General features: G+C 50.7%; 1 protein-coding gene across 1 annotated transcript; it reads left to right on the top strand.

Annotated features, from left to right (window-relative positions):
* The first annotated feature begins 3,337 nt into the window (after positions 1-3,337).
* On the top strand, positions 3,338-18,767 carry LOC136941625 (zinc finger protein 219-like). The gene is made up of 4 exons (XM_067234160.1): positions 3,338-3,415; positions 3,535-5,257; positions 11,533-12,624; positions 18,399-18,767. The coding sequence occupies exons 1-4, from the start codon at positions 3,338-3,340 to the stop codon at positions 18,581-18,583; spliced, it is 3,078 nt and encodes a 1,025-aa protein (XP_067090261.1). The 3' UTR covers positions 18,584-18,767.
* Positions 18,768-19,111: the final 344 nt, after the last annotated feature.

Below are 19,111 nucleotides of genomic sequence, written 5' to 3'. Positions count from 1 at the left end.
CGAGAAGAAACTGTTAATACTGAAAAACTGTCAACAATTGCCTTACACTGTATTATTAATAACCCAGCTCTGTACAGTACTGCACAGTAGCATGTGTATCTTAAAGATAACGGGGCTAAGTGGTAATTAATGCCTCTGCGCAAACAAGAGTCACCATCTAATGACGTCCATTACAATGGCTTCAGTCTTTAGAGGCTGTTCACAGCGGGGTGAGAGGAGCATGGCACAAGGGCTGCCTGCTGTAATGTTTGCTACACTCAATACTAATTCCCGTAACCCAGATGTTGCCTGAGAACAACAAACGCTTGCACACACACACACAAACACAAGTTGACACACACACACACCCACCCAAGGTGACGCACACATGCACATACACACAATAGGGATCCTACTGGGTTGATGAGCTCAATCAGTGAAATGATGGAAAGATGATTTTGTCCCTGTAATTACAGTGTGTAAACTACTTAGCCAGGATTGCAAAGGAAGTCATTTTCTAATTATGCCCGTACCCCTGTTGTCTAATGGCAAAGGCTCTGCTGTCTCCAGAAAAGAGCAAGCAGCCCTACGCGGGGTCTGAACTGGGACACTGCAGACAGATACACCATCAGATGGACAAATTAGTCTTTGGTATCTGTCACTTTCAGAGATGAATGAGAGTGTTTCATCCATCTGAATATAGACAAGTGTCCCTTCCTTCCTTCCACGATGCTGTGGTTCACAACAGATCTCCTAAATTGAAGATGGGACTAATATAACACATGCCTTGGTTCACTCTTAGATCTCCTGTGTTGAAGATGGGACTAAGGTGGCGTAAGGTACTTTACCTCGACATGAGACCTGCTTCCAGTTTCATGTAGTTTCCACGTTCCTGGTGGGGCTTCCTAATCTTACTACTCTGTGCAATAGAGCGCCTTTTGGTCTGTGTGTGCTAAATCAAGCCTAAATTGAAATTCACAGAACACATTCCCTTCCTCCCTCCTCCTCTCCCCTCCCCCTTCCCTCCTTTAATGCATGGCCCACCCCCCCATACCCCAGAGCTTTGCATGTGTCCAAAATGAACAGGTGGACTGTGCAAACAAGAGCAACTGTTTACACATTAGTGATTAATATCAGTCTGTTCATCTGTATACGAGGTGTGTGTGTGGATGTTGTGTGTGCGTGTAATGTGGTTGTATATGTGGTGTGCGTGTGTGTAATGTGTGTGTGTAATGTGTGTGTGTTGTTGTTGTTTCAAATGCAGATAGTGGTTCAAAGAAGAGTGGCATGGATTTACTGCACCAACAATAACATGTGTAGTGTATGCTTCTCTCCGTGTCCTCTGGCGATACAGGGAGCAGCTTGTTTATCAGTGCTGTGTGAGCTCGTTCTGGGCTCTCTGGTTCTCCTGTAATGAATGTGCCGGGTTAGCGTGTTCTGTCTCAGTCAGGCCTTTTTAGGGCCCACAAAGAAGCTCCTACAGGACTACATTACTCCAGCTGTCCCAACTAGATGTGTGTGTGTGTGTGAGTGTGTTCTCAGTTAGACTCACGTCCTACCCACCAAAGAGGTTCTGCCCAGGTCCCAGGGTGATGACTGGGTAGGTAGGTGGGTGGGTAGGTAGATGTGTAGCTGGTGGGTGGTAGTTAGTTGGGTAGTTAGGTGGTGGGAGCCTGCATAGGTGAAGACAGCGATTCCCAAACTGTGGTCCGCGGTCAACTAGTGGTCCGCTAGGGGTCTGCTAGGGTAAAACAGGTGGGCTGCAGAACCAATAAAAACATATTTTCGAAAGAAAGTTTTGATTTATCTTTTCAAAAGGTTGAAAAAAAGGTTTCCCAAAAAAGTTTTGAATAAATAGTTTTGAAAGTGTGCATTTTCGAAAAGAGAAGGTTGGGAATGGCTGGGTTAAGACATTGAAATATTGTGGAATCTGATACTTAGTTTGAGTCTATAACAAAGAATCTGGGCTATTCAGTTGCTGAGGGAAGACTAATTGCTGCATCTTCTTTCATGTAAAACAATATTTACTTATAGAGTAGGTCAGGTTCACTGGTATGTAGATTGTGGTGGAGTGAGAAAACTGGCTGATGCTTATTAAAAACATCTGCACGCTCAGCTAACTGAGGTGGGATTCTTTACTAGAGAGGAACGTTACCGGGAAACCATGTTCTCTTACTGGTCTGAAGAAACCATTTTCTCTTACTGGTCTGAAGAAACCGTGTTCTCTTACTGGTCTGAAGAAACCGTGTTCTCTTACTGGTCTGAAGAAACCGTGTTCTCTTACAGGTCTGAAGAAACCGTGAAGGTCTTCTGTCAAACAAGACAGTGTGGAGGGAAACAGTGCTTCAGATAATGATCCACCTCCCACCATCACTCTGGCAACCACACACCGCACCGCCCCTTCTCCCCTCCCCTCCCCTCCCCTCTAGCAAGTGTCTTATATGCATATCGTTGCTGTAGCACCTGATCGCGGCAGAGAGCCATGTAATCACGTGTAGATCATCAGAACACCTCTTCTCTCTCCTGTCACCGATGGATAGCTCGCTGTATAACACATCCCAGACCTGTAAACTCCTGACAACTAGATTGGACGAGGGACCCGATGTGATTGGCTGGCTCTGTGTGGGGAGGTGTCATGTCCAGTTCATGTCCTGACAAACACCACCCAGGAGATACCGGCAGAAGGCCTGCAATGGGATCTCCTCCTCTCCTCTCCCTCCCTCTCTCTCTCTCTCTCTCTCTAGAACTACTTTCCTCTCAACCACAAGCAATTCATATCTTGACGTTTTCCTGTTGTGTCTCTTTTTTCAACCAGTGACCGATAATGCAGTGAGATGTAACAACTATAGGATCGAGGGAGACGTCAATCTGAATTAAGAAACGAACCACTGACGCTGCGGATTAGATATGCTGTTTGTGCTGTGAGAGTAGTCTGAAACAAGATCAGCAGCCAAGATATCCACCACACCTTTCTGTGAACACGACATGCCTGCATGGAGAGGAAGACTTTGAGGTTAGGCTCAGTCAGCATTTCTGCAGCCTCCAACAATAAGACAAAACCACAGGTACAGTTCAAACAGGAAGACAAGATACCTTTATTCTGCTGTGTCTGGTGACCTATTTGAGGCTTTTTGCCGCCTTGCTGATTGTTTATTAAAACAACAACAACACATCTGTCTCCTAGTAGCATGCTTGTCTGGGAGATTCCTCACCCACTAACACAGACATATGGCCTACATAGACTCACTCATGCTTATGAAACTATATGTTGTTTGTGTGTAACCTGTAAGACTGAAAGTGGCGATTTTACTGTTCAGAAGGTGGAAAATAATTCTGGCTCTTGTTTTTTTCTCTCGTTATGTATCTAGGTTGGAGTCCTCCATTTGCTGCGCAGGTGTACCCTCAGTGGAATGGAAGCTCCAGCTTCAAGTCATCTGTAAATCCACCAGTCAGGGCTGACCCCCTCATCTTACCTACCCAAGGGACATCCATCCACCCCTGGCCACTGTGCTGTAGCAATCACTAGACCCCAGGGTTGATCCTACTTGACGAGAGCTGTCACACCCCTCCCTTCACGACCCAATCAGGGCCCGGATGGCACTCCTAGCCAATCAGCTCCTGGACCCCAGGGTTCTGAATGGTATGAACGGGAGAGTTGACCTCCCGTCCTTCCTGCGGGCTCAAAACCCCCCGGGCATCCCAGCCCAGGCGTCCAGCACGGAAGAAGACACCCGCAAGAACAGGAAGTACCCGTGCCCGCTGTGCGGCAAGCGCTTCCGTTTCAACAGCATCCTGTCGCTGCACATGCGCACGCACACCGGCGAGAAACCGTTCAAGTGTCCGTACTGTGACCACCGGGCCGCCCAGAAGGGGAACTTGAAGATCCACCTGCGCACACACAAGCAGGGCATTCTGGGTAAAGGCCGGGGGCGAATCAGAGAAGAGAACCGTCTGCTTCATGAGCTGGAGGAGAGAGCCATCCTGAGGGACAAACAGATCAGAGGCAGTCTCCCGCCCCACGTACTCCAGACACAACTGCCCCAGTCTGCCCCTCTGACTGCCCCCCAGATCTCTCAGTCCCCCTCAGGCCCCGTGGACGCCCTCCTACAGCCCTCCCCCTCCCCCAATATGGCGTCTGTCCTGGAGGAGCCCTCCCCCCTGCCCCGGCCCTCAGGCTTCCGCTGCTCCTTCTGTAAGGGAAAGTTCCGGAAGCAGCAGGAGTTGGAGCGTCACATCAGGATCCTCCACAAGCCCTACAAGTGCACCCTGTGCGACTACGCCGCCTCCCAAGAGGACCAGCTCATCGGCCACGTGGAGACGGCCCACATCTCAGCCGAGGGCGCCCATGGAGGGAGGCCCACGGTGGGGGGCGGCCGGCCAGGGAGGCCTGGGGGGGAGTTCCCCTGCGAGGTCTGCGGGCAGACCTTTAGCCAGGCGTGGTTCCTCAAAGGCCACATGAGGAAACACAAGGACTCGTTCGAGCACTGCTGTCAGATCTGCGGAAGACGCTTCAAGGAGCCATGGTTTCTCAAGAACCACATGAAGGTTCACCTCAACAAGCTGGCTGCCAAGAGCAGCAGGCCCCCAAGCGTGGCGGATGTAGCGGTTAGCTTTAGCAGCGTAGCCCAGGACCCCCAAGCTAACCTGTACTCCCAGTACATCTCCAGCCTCCACAGGAGGTTCCTGTCCACTGAGAGAGCTGGACAGCCTGACTACCATCACAGTTTCTCCTCTGCCGAGGTGGAGCTGAAGGTCAAGGACATGCTGGGGAGGATGCTTGCCCAGGGAACAGGCCTGGTGGAGGGGGAAGGTCAGAGGGTGCTTGCCCATGGACAGGGCCTAGTAGAGGGGGAGAGTCGGACGATGCTTGCAAAAGGACAGGACTCCTTGCTGGGCTGCCTGCTTCCCCCTCTCCTGAGCTCCGGAGGTATGGACCTTCTTCAAGCTGCTGACTGTGACAGAGACAGTAATAGTGCTAATCCCAGATATCCCGGTTGGCAGATAATGGCACCAGGACTGTCCCTGGAGCAGATGTACACACCTGCCGACCCGCACCATTGCTACCCGCCTCAGAAGCGTGTGCCGGTGGATGAACAGTTGAACAGTGTGTGTGTGAATGAGAGGAGAGTGTGCGTCCGTGATCCAGACCCTCACCCCACAGGAAGGCCTGGTTCTCCAGGTCTCAGCCACGGTGGACCAGAGACCCAGACAGGGACAGGCCGATCCCAGGCTGGCAGTGCCCCGCTGGAACGCCCCCAGCCCTCCCTCTCAGCCTCAGGTAAAACACCCGAACGTAGATATCGTATCTGTATACGCAGAGACGATATCTCTCATATTTCTCTTAGGGGTATAACATGAATGTTATACTATGGAGCAGAATACGACAGAGTAGAGAAGAACAGAACAATAGAACCACCAAGAGAAAAGAGCAAAACAGTGAAGAACATAGAAGAACAGCCCGTAGAATAAAACGATTGTCATCTCGGAGAAGGAAACCGAACCTCTCCTCAGTCCCTTCCTCATTCAGGCGTCAGGTCAAGGGTCAGCAGGTCAAGAGTCAGCAGGTCAAGGGTCAGCAGGTCAAGGGTCAGCAGGATATCATATCAGCTCTAGAAACACAACTGAAAGAAATCCAGGTCTTCCTCTTCTTATCTTCTATAATGGCATCATGTGGAACGCTGGAGAGATAATTACACCCCTCTCTACTCTGTCACATTCCACCCTGCGGCTATGGGGCACAAGAATGGTAATGCATGCCATCTGCTGTTTTTAATGATATGATACATACCACCCAGTGATTTTTATGATTTGATATACCACCTGGTAGCTTTATTGATAGTGTTGTGTTTCCCTCCAGTGATGTACATGACTTGACTTGGCGCCAGGTAAATGTGCGCCTGTTTTGTCGTGGCAGTTCTTGATAACGAACATGTATTTGAAACTTGGGACCAATAGATGTGGTTTAGTGTGGTTGCTATTCATGTGCAGCATATACACATTGTTGTTATTGATAGGTTGGAGTGTACATCCTCCTGAGACTCAGGGGAAAAAAAAAAGACTTAATGAACACATTTTAAGTAAAGGACTGTCTCAAAATAGTTTCTTATACGTTTTTAATTTTTTTATTCTGCATCTCTAGCTTAGGTAACAAACTAGAATTGCACGGCTGTTCCAGAGGTTGTTCATTTGTGACCTCATTAAAAAACCCAGGATATCCTCTCAATTGGTCAAAATATATAAATATATACCAAGGGCAGTACAGCTGCAAAGTTACCAGCCCAAACGGGACATAAATGTACTGCTGGGTCTCTGAAACATCTCTCTGCATTCTTCACGTGAATACAGTGAATGCAGTATAGCTTTCAGACCTCACTATATCTGACACGCTTCAGGGATCTGAAAAACCACCCAGATGATGGCCGCAGAGCAAAGATAACTAGATCGGGTCTAATCTCATTACATGTTTTGTTTTCACATTGTCCTCGTACACTGCAAGCAGCATATTTACATGTAAATACCAGCAACTTAAGAGGCAATTCTTCTCTAGGTCTTTACAGAACATCAAGCAGCTTTGATCCATGTTCTCTCTGCTCAGCCTCTGCTCTGGCCCCCTGGTACAGTGTGTTCATGAGAGCTGGCTTAAAAGTGTCTAGTTCCTGAATGCCACCCTCTGGAGCACACTCTCATTTCAGTCAATATTAAGCATGGAAACTAATTCATTTGAAAGGTCAGACGTCAGTGCATCAGTCAATGATAGATCCAGCTCTCCTGTCCTCCCTTCTCCTCCTCTCTTCTCCTCTTCTCCTCTCCATTTCTCTCTTCTCTTCTCTTCTCTTCTCTTCTCCTCTCTTCTCCTCCTCTCTTCTCCTCTCTTCTCCTCTCCTCTCTTCTCCTCTCCTCTTCTCTCTTCTCCTCTTCTCTTCTCTTCTCTTCTCCTCTCCTCTCTTCTCTCTCCTCTCCTGTCCTCTCTTCTCTCTTCTGTCTTCTCCTCTCCTCTCTGAGCTCTGTGTAATGGTAGACTCTCTCAGGGGTTTAGCGCTGCATTGTTTAGCTCTGACAATATATCCCAGAGACCTCTGCAGCTGCTCCCTCTGCTCACAATGACAGATTAATTAACACAATCACAGTTTGCTGGCCCCAGCTCAGCACACAGGTCTGCTGTAGGACAGATAGGTAAATCCTTCACATATGGAGAACACGCACCACTTGATGAGGGCTTTAAGGAGGGGGGGGGGGGGGGGTGTATTCCGGGGCCTGGTAACCAATGAAGTCGGTCTTGACGGTCTTACTGGGGGTGTACGGGGGGGGCTCTAGGAGAGAGGTGAGGACGGAAGCTGGGGGAGGGGGGGAGGAGGGGAAGAGGGGGGGGTAGAGAAAGAGAGACATCATCATCATGACCAGATGTTCATCCGGAGGAACATTGATTAGGCCAGAATTAGAGATGATTCATATTCTGACTGCTGTAGCCATGGTAGTAGTATTGATGTTTTCTGTGCGGTTGGTGAACACAATCTAAATCCGAGTTGTTAAAGTTGCAGACACTTCCTCTTAATGGAACCCCAGCCTGGCTTCATGATTTAAACCTCTAAACATGTTAGGTTATGGTCTGTCAGCATGAATAGACATCTAGTGTTCAGAAGGCTACTCCTAACAAACCTAATGAGACTGGTTTAGCATTTAACTGTATCTGTAATTATAATCTTAGTTATGAATAATGACTGGTTTTAAATGTGCCACTGGCCTCTGTCCCACATCAGACCTTCCCCATCTGAATTCCAGACACATGCATGGCAGAGCCGGCCTGACAGTTATTAATTAGTCAAATTCACACTCTTTGACCCTGAGGTCAGTGAACAGCTCTGTGGAACGTTGTCACGATGGCCTGGTTCTCTCTCTCCTCAGCCTCTCAAACCGTCGCTCTGTGAGGGAGCGTGAAGCCAGAGCAGAACGAGTGTGTTAACAGAGCAGAACGAGTGTGTTAACGGGGACTAACACGCAGCAGGGTGGTTGGATTAGAGAACCGTCCGAGCGACTGTGGGGCTGTGAGGGGCTGTGTGGGGCTGTGAGGGGCTGTGAGGGGCTGTGTGGGGCTGTGAGGGGCTGTGTGGGGCTGTGTGGGGCTGTGTGGGGCTGTGTGGGGCTGTGAGGGGCTGTGTGGGGCTGTGTGGGGCTGTGAGGGGCTGTGTGGGGCTGTGTGGGGCTGTGTGGGGCTGTGTGGGGCTGTGAGGGGCTGTGTGGGGCTGTGTGGGGGTGTGGGGCTGTGTGGGGCTGTGAGGGGCTGTGTGGGGCTGTGTGGGGCTGTGAGGGGCTGTGAGGGGCTGTGTGGGGCTGTGTGGGGCTGTGAGGGGCTGTGTGGGGCTGTGAGGGGCTGTGTGGGGCTGTGAGGGGCTGTGAGGGGCTGTGTGGGGCTGTGAGGGGCTGTGTGGGGCTGTGAGGGGCTGTGTGGGGCTGTGTGGGGCTGTGTGGGGCTGTGAGGGGCTGTGTGGGGCTGTGAGGGGCTGTGAGGGGCTGTGTGGGGCTGTGTGGGGCTGTGAGGGGCTGTGTGGGGCTGTGAGGGGCTGTGTGGGGCTGTGAGGGGCTGTGTGGGGCTCCAGCGTGTCTATGGGACGACTGATGGCCTCATCGTGAAGCCAGCATCGAGAGAGAGTGTGTGTGTGTGTGTATTGTGTGTTCAGTCAATCTGTGGATGCGTTGTGGAAAACCCTTGCTCGGCCTGTGTGAATCGCAGTCTAAAGTGGCTGATTTAATGTCAACTGGATTATTACCTGTTGGTCTTCTCCTCTTCCTCCTGCTTCCTAATCCTCTTTTTAATTATTATTGCAGATATGAGGCTCACATTAAGCTCAGAATGCTTGTTTTTCTAGCTGCTGATAAAGAGATTTACCCAGGGAGTTCTGAACACCTGCCTTGAAATATTGTCTCCTGAATGCCATTTGGCTTAATTGACTTGGAAACGTCCCAAATGCGTCATTGACTATGTGGTCTAATTAATATTAATAATATATGCTATTATAAACATCAAAGAACATCTGGTGCCCCTCTTTCTCTCGCCACTCTAGAATGTTACTCTCTCTCTTTCTCTCTCTCTCTCTCTTTCTCTCTCTCTCTCTCTTTCTCTCTCTCTGTCTCTCTCTCTCTCTCTTTCTCTCCCCCCCACTCCCCCTCTCTCTCCCTCTCAGTGTTTCAGCTGTTACCAAACCCTGCCGCCATTCAGACATGTAGCTATGTGTTCCAAAGGCTTGGTTACATGAGGTGCTATATGCTGCATGGTGTTTGACGAGTGCCGTGTGTAACTGTGTAACATGACTAGGACTCTCTATGGACGCTACACATTCGGTCATTGAATATACTGAGCGTGATGCATGGTTGTTAATCTGGAGCCTATTTCCATATGAAATGAATCACTCCTCTTCCAGCTAGCTTCATGGTTTGACTCAGTACTCCTAACATCTCTCTTTCTCTCTCTCCTTCTCTCTTTTTCTCTCCTTCTCTCTCTCTTTTTTTTTACATTTTCAGTCGGTGAAAATAAATCATATGCGTCATCTCCTTATATCTTCTGTGTCATGTGAGAGAGAAAGAGAGAGGAGAGAGAGGAGAGAGAGAGACAGGCTGGGTCGGTAATGATACACTAATTGGAGTTTGGTTGATAAATCTGAGCGCTAAAATTACTCCCTCACATAATGCAAACCTCAGCAGTGTAAGTAAATCTTAAACTGATTAAGTTAGCATGAACCAGGCAATCACAAACATGGCTTCCGTCCAAAAAGCAAGAAAGAGAGAGAGAGAGAGAGAGAGAGAGAGTAGAAAAAGCTCCAGTATTGTCTGCAGCTCTTGAGTGAACAAGCAGATGGAAGGACAGACAGGGATGAGGAGGTCTGTGGTGTCTGTCTTTGACATCTCCGTCTTGCCAGCAGTGTCACTGTGCTCCAAACCACCAGTTAGTGAACAGCATCATCTGTGTGCTACTGGAGACGAGGACTTGTGTTTGGGGCGGCTTCTTCCCTTCACACGCCCATAAACACACACACACACACACGCACGCACACACACACACGCACACACACACACACGCACACTCACACACGCACGCACACACACACAATCAGGAAGCTGATTCAAGGTAATTTATTTTCCATGTCACTACTGTTTTTCTAGTACTTTAATTGGGTTGTCCTCTTTCCAATATGTTTTTGTGTCCTACATTTTGTTTCGGCATCATATTCGTATTTTAACACTGCACCTTTAACCATCATTTGACATGAGGTAGGAGCCAGCTCTAGATCATTACATAGATCTCCACCTGAGAGAGCGGGCTCAGGGTCACCACTCAGCTGTGTGAAATGGATATTTCACCGTGGGGAATGAATCACGGTGGTAAGTCAGATATTAGTCCATTAAAGAAGAACAATAAAGCATCAATATGCATAGAATTAAATTAATGGCTCCCAGTTTATCTCTCCATCCCAGACGCATTCTTAAAAGACACTGTGTAATGTACGACCTGACCTTCAAATGCCAGGAGAGAGGTGGGCAATAAACTGCCAATATTTGTGACTTAATGGCGTCAGATGACTTTTACTGTAATTGGAATGGCAGGAAGACAGCTGGGCTGGTGGGAGGGGGGGCAGGACGAGGTTCTCACCATCCCTGCCTCGGCCTCTAACCCAACAGGCAGCCAAGACACACTGAGATCACGGGAACAGCCTCCTTAATGTGAAAGGACAAGTTTAAGATGAGATACGATTACTTTAGTAGTCCTTCTGCATCTCTAAATAGCAGTGGTATATCATGTCGGAGTAACCTTGTAACCCCGTAACTAAATCCACTGGAAGTCAAACATATCCCCTCTCTCGCTCTTTCAACACGGTCGGGCCTTCTTGATTCATGTTCTCCGCGAAATAATATTTACAGTACAAAACTGAAAATAGATTAAACTGCATAGTAATTACAAAATATTTGGCAGGAATATTACTTTGACTAGAAACACAGTTACTTGTTGTGATGGAATGGGGTTCTGTTTGCAACATATGCCTGGCTGACTCTCTCCCTCTCTCCATCCCCTCATTCCTCCCTCCCTCCCTCTCTCCCACCCTCCCTGCTCTCTCAGACAGCTGTGTGGTAATTACTATAGGAAGAAATAGCTGTTGGTTGTTAGCATCTTTGAATGTATTTATTGCATATGGTGTCATCCATTTTGAGACATGATGAATATCTGGCGCTGAGAGCTGATTACAAGCATGATTTACTGTAGGGCAATCCTTCAACTCAGCCCTGTGTCTGTGCCCTGAACATATATCATGTTCATGTTTCATATCCATACACTCTACATTATTGCCTTCAAATGCTGCTTTCAGTCAGAATGCTTCTCCTTGGTCAGAATCTGTTCATAGTGGTCCTGTAAAACAACCGTAACGTTCCTGCAAAAACAACGCAGGCATGTTTGAATGGACTAATAAGGATGTATTGTTTTGTACAGTGATGTACAAATATTGTAATTCCAGTTTGTCCAGTCAGCATAATGACAGTTTTGTTCCGTTGTCTCGGTTGTTCCAGGTGAGCCGGCCTACAGGACTCCTTTCCCAACGGACTACCCTAGTGACTACCCCAGCACACAGCCAGCCCCCTTCAGCTACCAGCCCCCCTGGCTGGAGAGCCGGGCCTCACACATCCCCGGCGCCAAGCCCAAACCTCGGGACCAAAGCCCCAGACTGAGCCCTCCCAGAGCCAGACCCCCCAGCACCAAGCCCAGACCCCCCAGCACCAAGCCCAGACCCCCCAGTCCCAATCTCAAGCCCAGACCCCCCAGCACCAAGCCCAGACCCCCCAGTCCCAATCTCAAGCCCAGGCCCGGGCACCAAAGCCCGGATACTGGTCTGTACTCTGACGTGGAAACCTCTGACTCCAGCAAGGTACAGCCAGACTCCATGCTCAGTGACAAACAGGCTGAGGTGAGTGAGGGTGATGTGGGTCTGGGGGTCCCTGGTCCTCCCCCCGTCCCAGGCACGGCGGGGCAGCAGGAGCCCCTGGACCTCTCTCTCCGACCAGACTTGGAGGGGTCCCAGGTGGATCGGTCCCCAGACAGGGGTGCCCAGCCCCTGACCCAGCCGTCCAGCAGTCCCCCCTCCAGCTCCGTCCGTCCGCAGGGCTACCCTGGAGCTCTCTCGGAGGTCCCCACACAGCCCCAGGCCGAGGCTCTGCGTGTGGGGTCTGGGTGTGACCATGACAGCCCCCCCAGGATGGAAGCTTACAGTGACGACCACAACCTCCCAGATCACGATGGAGAGCCTGCGTCCGACGGCGGAGACTCGGACACCAAGAGAGAAGCTGGAGAGGTTCTCCCCTGGAGGGCAGTGAGGATTAGTGACCTGGGCCAGAGGGAGCTGCTGGCCAACGATCGCTCCCAGGGTCCCCACGAGGAGCAGGGTCGTTGGGGCCGGGCATTGGCCCAGCTTCCCTTCTCTTCTCCTGGGTTGCAAGGGCCAGGGCTGGCCCCTCCCCACCACAACCAGCAACAGCTCCACAAGAACCTGCTGGCTGTCCTCCGCTCTTCCAGGTTCCACAGCCACTGTGTCTCCAACGGCTACATGTCCGGCCTGCACGGAGGAGGAAGAGGAGGAGGAAGAGGAGGAGGAGATGACAGAGAAGGTATGGAGCGATCAGACAGAGCTGGTCAGTGTGTTCCAGGGTGTTTAGAATGCTGCTGTGATGAGGAGACATGCTCCATCACACTCCCAGTTCAGAACCATCCCGTGGATCCTTCCTGTCTGGGCTCATAGTGGAGGTTTCACCTCCAAGTTGAAGTTTACATCCCAGTGTATTCTGAAGAGAACAGTGCCACCTAGTGGATGAACACAGATCATACCTGCACCTGTAGGCATGTTTACCCCTTCTGAAAACTGATGATGTTGGATCTAGAGGAGAGTGGAGAGTAGGACACCGAGGTGGGGGTGATTACCGATCATTTAGGCTCCAGTGTGCCAGGGATGATCAGATGGTGCTTTAATGGTAGTTGGTGAGTCTTGACAGAGCGCTGAGTCTCTCGAGGGAGGAGCTGTGGTAAACTCTTCACTTCAGAGGGGTGAATCTCCCAGGGAAGCTAAGCAGATCACCCAGGAACAGGAACAGGAACAGAGTCCATGAGATGGAAATGCTTAGATATTTTGTCCCTCCCTCCCTCCCTCCCTCCCTCCCTCCCTCCCTCCCTCCCTCCCTCCCTCCCTCCCTCCCTCCCTCCCTCCCTCCCTCCCTCCCTCCCAGCCAACCAGCCTCCCAGCCAGCCAGCCAGCCTCCCTCCCTTTGTCCCTGCCTTCCTCCCTGCCTACCTACTTTTCTGTCTATCCCTGTGGCGGCCTGCCCGTCTGCCCGCCGTTACCCCTCTCTGTCCGCTCCCCTGCCTACCTGCTCCTCTGCCTGTCGGCCTGCAGGTTGGAGATGTAATAAGTGGAAGACAGCAGCCAGCTGGGGTGGGATGGTGTGCATGTATTAACAGTAACAGGATACACCTCGGCCATGAGCGCTCTCACACACAGACTCACCAGACGGAGAGGTGCTGTCAGAACATCTGTTCCCTTCTCCACTCTGTCGTGACCTGACAGGGTCGCGGGTGGGGGAGCGGAGGAACTTTTCCACAGCACTTTGTTTTGAAGGACCTCATAGCTGTTCAACAGATAGACAGACTATGGTCAATCTAACACCATCAAACTGCCACTATTCCTGTTCTCTGATGAAGTGAAGTAACTTTAACCTTTACTAGTGGCTCAATGAAGTTGGGGTTGAATTTGGTTTGAACTACAAACTGAAAAACTCTTACAGCTATTGAACGTTTGTTAAATTAATCGATTTTTTGTCATCAGTCTATTTTAGTTCCTGGCTTCCTATGTCATAAATTCAGTCCATCCTCCAGTGAGAATGCACTTAAGAAGCTGCTAGCTGTGTACTGACAGTGAAAGATGGATGGTGGATACAGGTTAAACACTGTCCTTAGCTCCTGGAATCTCCTTGACGTTGCGTTTCCGATCACTCACTGGAGGTGCATCTGTCAGCCTGACATTGTGTGCAGCAGTGAGTGTCCTCTAACTCTGGACTAACAGGTGGTCCAGTGTTGTGTCTCTCATCACACACACACACACACACACACACACACACACACACACACACACACACACACTAGTCATCACCCTCCCACTCTGTCTGCCAAACTGACCAGGTGGCATCGTCAAGGATGGGCCTCCTTTCTTCTCCTCTCTCCTCTCCTTCCCTCTCTCTCCTCTCCCCTCCTCTCCTTTCCTCTCCTCTCCTCTTCTCTCCCCTTTCCTTTCCCCTCCCCTCCCCTCCTCTCCTCTCCTCTTCTCTCCCCTCTCCTTTTCTGTCCTCTTCCCTTCCCCTCCCCTCCCCTCCCCTCCCCTCCCCTCCTCTCCTCTTCTCTCCCCTCTCCTCTCCTCTCCTTTCCCCTCCCTCCCCTCCCCTCCCCTCCCCTCCCCTCCCCTCCCCTCCCCTCCCCTCCCCTCCCCTCCCCTTCCCTTCCCTTCCCTTCCCCTCCCCTCCCCTCCCCTCCCCTCCCCTCCCCTCCTCTCCTCTCCTCTCCTCTCCCCTCCCCTAAACCTGCCTCCCCTCTACCTGCCTCCCCTCCTCTCCCTCCCCTCCTCTCCTCTCCCTCCCCTCCCCTCCCCTCCCCTCCCTTCCCCTCCACTCTACCTGCCTCCTCTCCTCCTCTCCTCTCCATCCCTCCTCCTCATGCTGTGTGGTCTGTTGTGGTCCAGTTGCGGGGTGACAGATCTCTGTGCATGCCTGACGTGGACTGATGTGTGTGTGTGATGTGTGTGTGTGTGACGTGAGCGTGTGTGTGTGATGTGTGTGTGTGTGTGTGATGTGAGTGTGTGGTGACAGCCCAGGTCGGCTCTGGTTTGCCAGCAGTGGTAATTGGCCAGATGGCGACCTGCGGTTGAACCTGCCTGCATGCTCATTATACTCCCAGAGCCCCTCCCCCTGGTTAGAGCCGGCCACACTGCACCGCCCAGACTCTGCCACTAGATGGCCACATAACCCACTTCAACACTGAGGCATTGCTCTGTTTTTATCAGTTGACATGACTACATTTCCCATGTGAGGCATGCTAATTATGACATGCAATGACAGACCCAGACATTTCCTCTTAAAGCTAGAGCTCAGGGAATGTAGGCAAGAAGGCGTGAGGCGAGGTAGAGAGAGTTTGTGGAAGAGGTCAGTGGATGTCCACGCAGGACAGAGAGCCCGGCTTGGTGCAGTGGGTGACCGGTCCGGTTGTGTGTGTGTGTGTGTGTGTGTGTGTGAGGCTACGCAGACGTCCCGTCCACAAATGGCAGACATCACGTTAGACATCTCAGCCTCCTGAGAACAAGCGAATATGAGAAGATCGATAAAGAATGGATTAAGAAAGAAAGACAGAAGGAGAAAGAAAGAGAAAGAAAGGGACTCATCCGCGAGGGAGGGGCGGGTCATTATCTCATTGTGCGAGCGTTCTATACCCTCTACACAGGGGCTGACGGAGATGGAGAGAGAGAGGGGGAGAGAGGGGGAGAGAGAGAGGGGGAGAGAGGGGGAGAGAGGGAGAGAGAGAGAGAGGGGGAGAGAGAGGGAGAGAGAGGGAGAGAGAGAGAGAGAGGGAGAGAGAGAGAGGGAGAGAGAGGGAGAGAGGGAGAGAGGGGGAGAGAGGGGGAGAGAGAGGGGAGAGAGAGAGAGAGAGAGAGAGAGAGGAGAGAGAGGGGGAGAGAGAGAGATCCCCATAGATGGAGATGGATGGAGAGACGGAGAGGTGAAAGAGGGATGTGGTGTGGCAGTGTGTGAGAGCAGATGTGTTTGAGGGCAGGGAGAGGGCAGAGCGAGCCTGCCTTTGTGTCTTGGTCTCCCCATAGAGATAATGAGGGGTGGAGCGCAGGGGAGGATATGCAGTCATCACTCACTCACTGTCGCCGTGCCATCAGAGCTCAGCACGGTGTCATCAGTCACCATTCAGCTACTCTGGCCTCCCAGACCCCACATTGTCATCATGGTCATTATTTCAGCCTGCGACACACACACACACTCCCACACACACTCACACACGCTACACGTACATACTCACACCCCCACAAACGCTTAAACTCGCGTGTAAACACACACATTCAGGTGCGCGCGGGCGCACACACAAATGCACGCCACGAAAACGGGCCGTATTTTATAACCGCCTGCAAACACATCCGCTTAATCCCACATGTTCCTGGATGTCTGCGTGATCAGACACACACGCCCTGGTTTCCTGGTAAGTGTGTGTGTCTGAGTGTGAGTGTGTATCTGTGCGTACGAGCATGTGTATTTACTGAGTCCATGTATCTGTTTCTCTATGTGAGCGTGTGGTGTGTGTTTGTATGTGGGGCTGTGTATGTGTGTGTGCTGCGTGTGTGTGTCCATGCGTGTGTGTGTGTGTATGTGTGTGTCCATGCGTGTGTGTGTCTATGCGTGTGTGTGTGTATGTGTGTGTCCATGCGTGTGTGTGTGTGTGTGCTGGCAAGGCCCAGGCCGTGTGTAGCCATGAATGAATGATAATGTACAGAGGAGATGGATGGCCCTGGGCCCAGCCCTGTCCTCTCTAATTGTAAAATATTAGTTACATTAGACTCTGGCCAGTGATTAATGGAACTTATTTGGAGGGTGCCCTCCCTTGGACCTCACCTCTCCTCCAGAGGGGAGGGGAGAGGGAGGGAGGATGGAGGGATGCTACACAGAGGAAAGAGGAGGAATAGAGAGGAAGGCGATAAGCCAAGCGCTGTGGATGGAGGAGATTTATTCGACTGTGTTGGACCACAGTGAGGATGAGTTCACGGTGTGTTTGGAGAGGGTATGTCCTCTCGTAATGTGAACGTGTAGTCCTGAGACACTGTCCCTTTGGTCTCTGTTACACATCATTGATCTCTCACGGAGACGCGCTCTCTTACTCTATCTCGATTTATGTCTCGATTTACTATTTTTTACGTTATATGTTATGTGTATGTTATCGACGTGTTTATGTGGAGCTCTGCACAGACAGTGGAAACCTAATTTCCTTGGAAAAAGACAATAAAGAAACCATTTATCTCTTTCTATCTTTCTCCCTCAATTTCTTTCTTTTTTCTTTCTCCCTTCTTCCAAATGTCTTTCTCTCTCTCTCTCCCTCTCTCCCTCTCTCTCAAATACACACACACACACACACACAGGCACACACACACACACAGGCACACACGCACACACACACGCACACACACACACACACACACACAAACAAACAAACAAACAAACACACACACACACATTGATATGAAGATGTATGTGGTCCTACATGAAAGACCTGCTTTGTTCTGGAGTACAGAATAAACATCCAGTCTATACTGTCGGTTCTGTATCTCCTGCTGTGGCCAATCCGAGTCTAAATACTGTCTTTGACTTATGATTACAGTGAAAACCATTATTTGATGATGCTGTGTGACATCACTTCTTCAAAAACCACTCTCCAGCCTCAACCTCTTCACCTCTCCTCCCTTCCTCATCTCCTCCTTCTCTTCTCCCCCGCGCTCCTCCCCCTCTCCTCCTTCTCCTCCTCCCCTCTTCCCCCCCTCTCCTCCTCCTCTCTCCTCCTCTACCCCCACTCTCCTCCATGTCTCCCCCTCCTCCTCCCCTCTACCCCCCCTCTCCTCCTCCTCTCCTCCTCCTCTACCCCGCCGCCTTATCTGAGGTGCTGCTGTATGATGTGAACAGCCTCTCACATGTACATAAAGAGGGATTTTTAGTGGACGTGAGCTGGCCCACAGAGGGGCTGGGTAATAAAAGGTAATGCTCCATCTGCTGGTGTGTAATACCTGCTGGACGTAGAGGACACACATTAGTCAGCAGGAAACACACTTCAGCCTCACACATCTGAATAGCAGTGCTAAGAGCATGAGTGTGTGCGTGTGTGTGTGCGTTTGTGTGTGTGGTTAGTGGTCCATAAGAATACTTGCTTAAGTGTGTGTGTGTGTGTGTGTGTGTGTGTGTGTAAGCCATGAGAAAGTTCCAGAGTGAGTGGATCAGACAGGAAGCTAACCTCATGCCTCAGAGCAGCCAGCTGCCAACGTCTGTCATTCCTCGGGGCTAACACTCACCACCACCACCATCATCTGTGTGTGTGTGTGTGTGTGTGTGTGTACGTAAGAGAAAGGCAGCCTCAATTTGTGTGGGTGTGTGCAGGAAATGAGTCCTGATATCCTCATGGCTAGCTGGTTTTTCATGGAATTCCACAGATTCATTCACTACAGCCCAGTACAGTAACTTCTGGTGCGTTTTGAACTGGTAACATTATATATTTTTGTTCATAATGAATGATTTAAGTAGATTCAGTATGAATAATAATAGTCGTGATGTGTCCTGATTCTGATTCTGATTGTGTCTTTCAGGAGGGAGACCGTTCCAGTGCCGGTACTGTCCCTACAGCTTCTCCAGAGGGGACCCCCTGAAGACCCACATCCTGTCTGCCCACCCGCGCCCCCTCCCAGCAGCCTGTGTCCTGACCGCCGCCCCCCCCACACAGCGGACCCCTTCCCTCCCCCTCACAGGGATCTGCCGCACGGCATGCTGGTAGAAACACCCCGCACCGGGCAGAGAACATCGTCATGACGTCGCTGTGCGGGACTTGACGTTGTCGTGGCAACGATACAACAGAACAGATATGAATATCTTTTAGCTTCTTGGCTAGTGCTGAGCAATGACAAGTTGGCTGTTGTTTTGGGGGTTTTTTAAGGGTGAAGAGTGAGAACGCCAGAGAAGGAGCACTAAGTCCGTCTGTGTACATTCCAATGTTTACCTGAAAAAGCTATTTATATGTTGCAAATCCAAAAAAAAGCAATCTGTGGATAATAAAGTGTGTTGTCATGTGGCGTGATCTGAGATAAAGAGTGGTGGTGACGTTTATGTGATCGGCTCTGAAACATGGAGATAAGATCTGATACCACTCTCCTGCTGCAGCTCTGTTCTCTCACCCGTAACACACACACACACACCAACACACACACCCACACACAGACAGACACACACACACACACCGACACACACACACAGAATCCATCTCCTGGTCTCCTGGTCTGGAGCAGGGCAGCAGTCCAGATAAGAG

Source organism: Osmerus mordax, chromosome 4, assembly GCF_038355195.1.
Source record: "Osmerus mordax isolate fOsmMor3 chromosome 4, fOsmMor3.pri, whole genome shotgun sequence".
NCBI lineage: Eukaryota > Metazoa > Chordata > Actinopteri > Osmeriformes > Osmeridae > Osmerus > Osmerus mordax.
The sequence above is the reverse complement of the archived record's forward strand: the minus strand, read 5'-3'. Positions and strand labels throughout refer to the sequence as shown.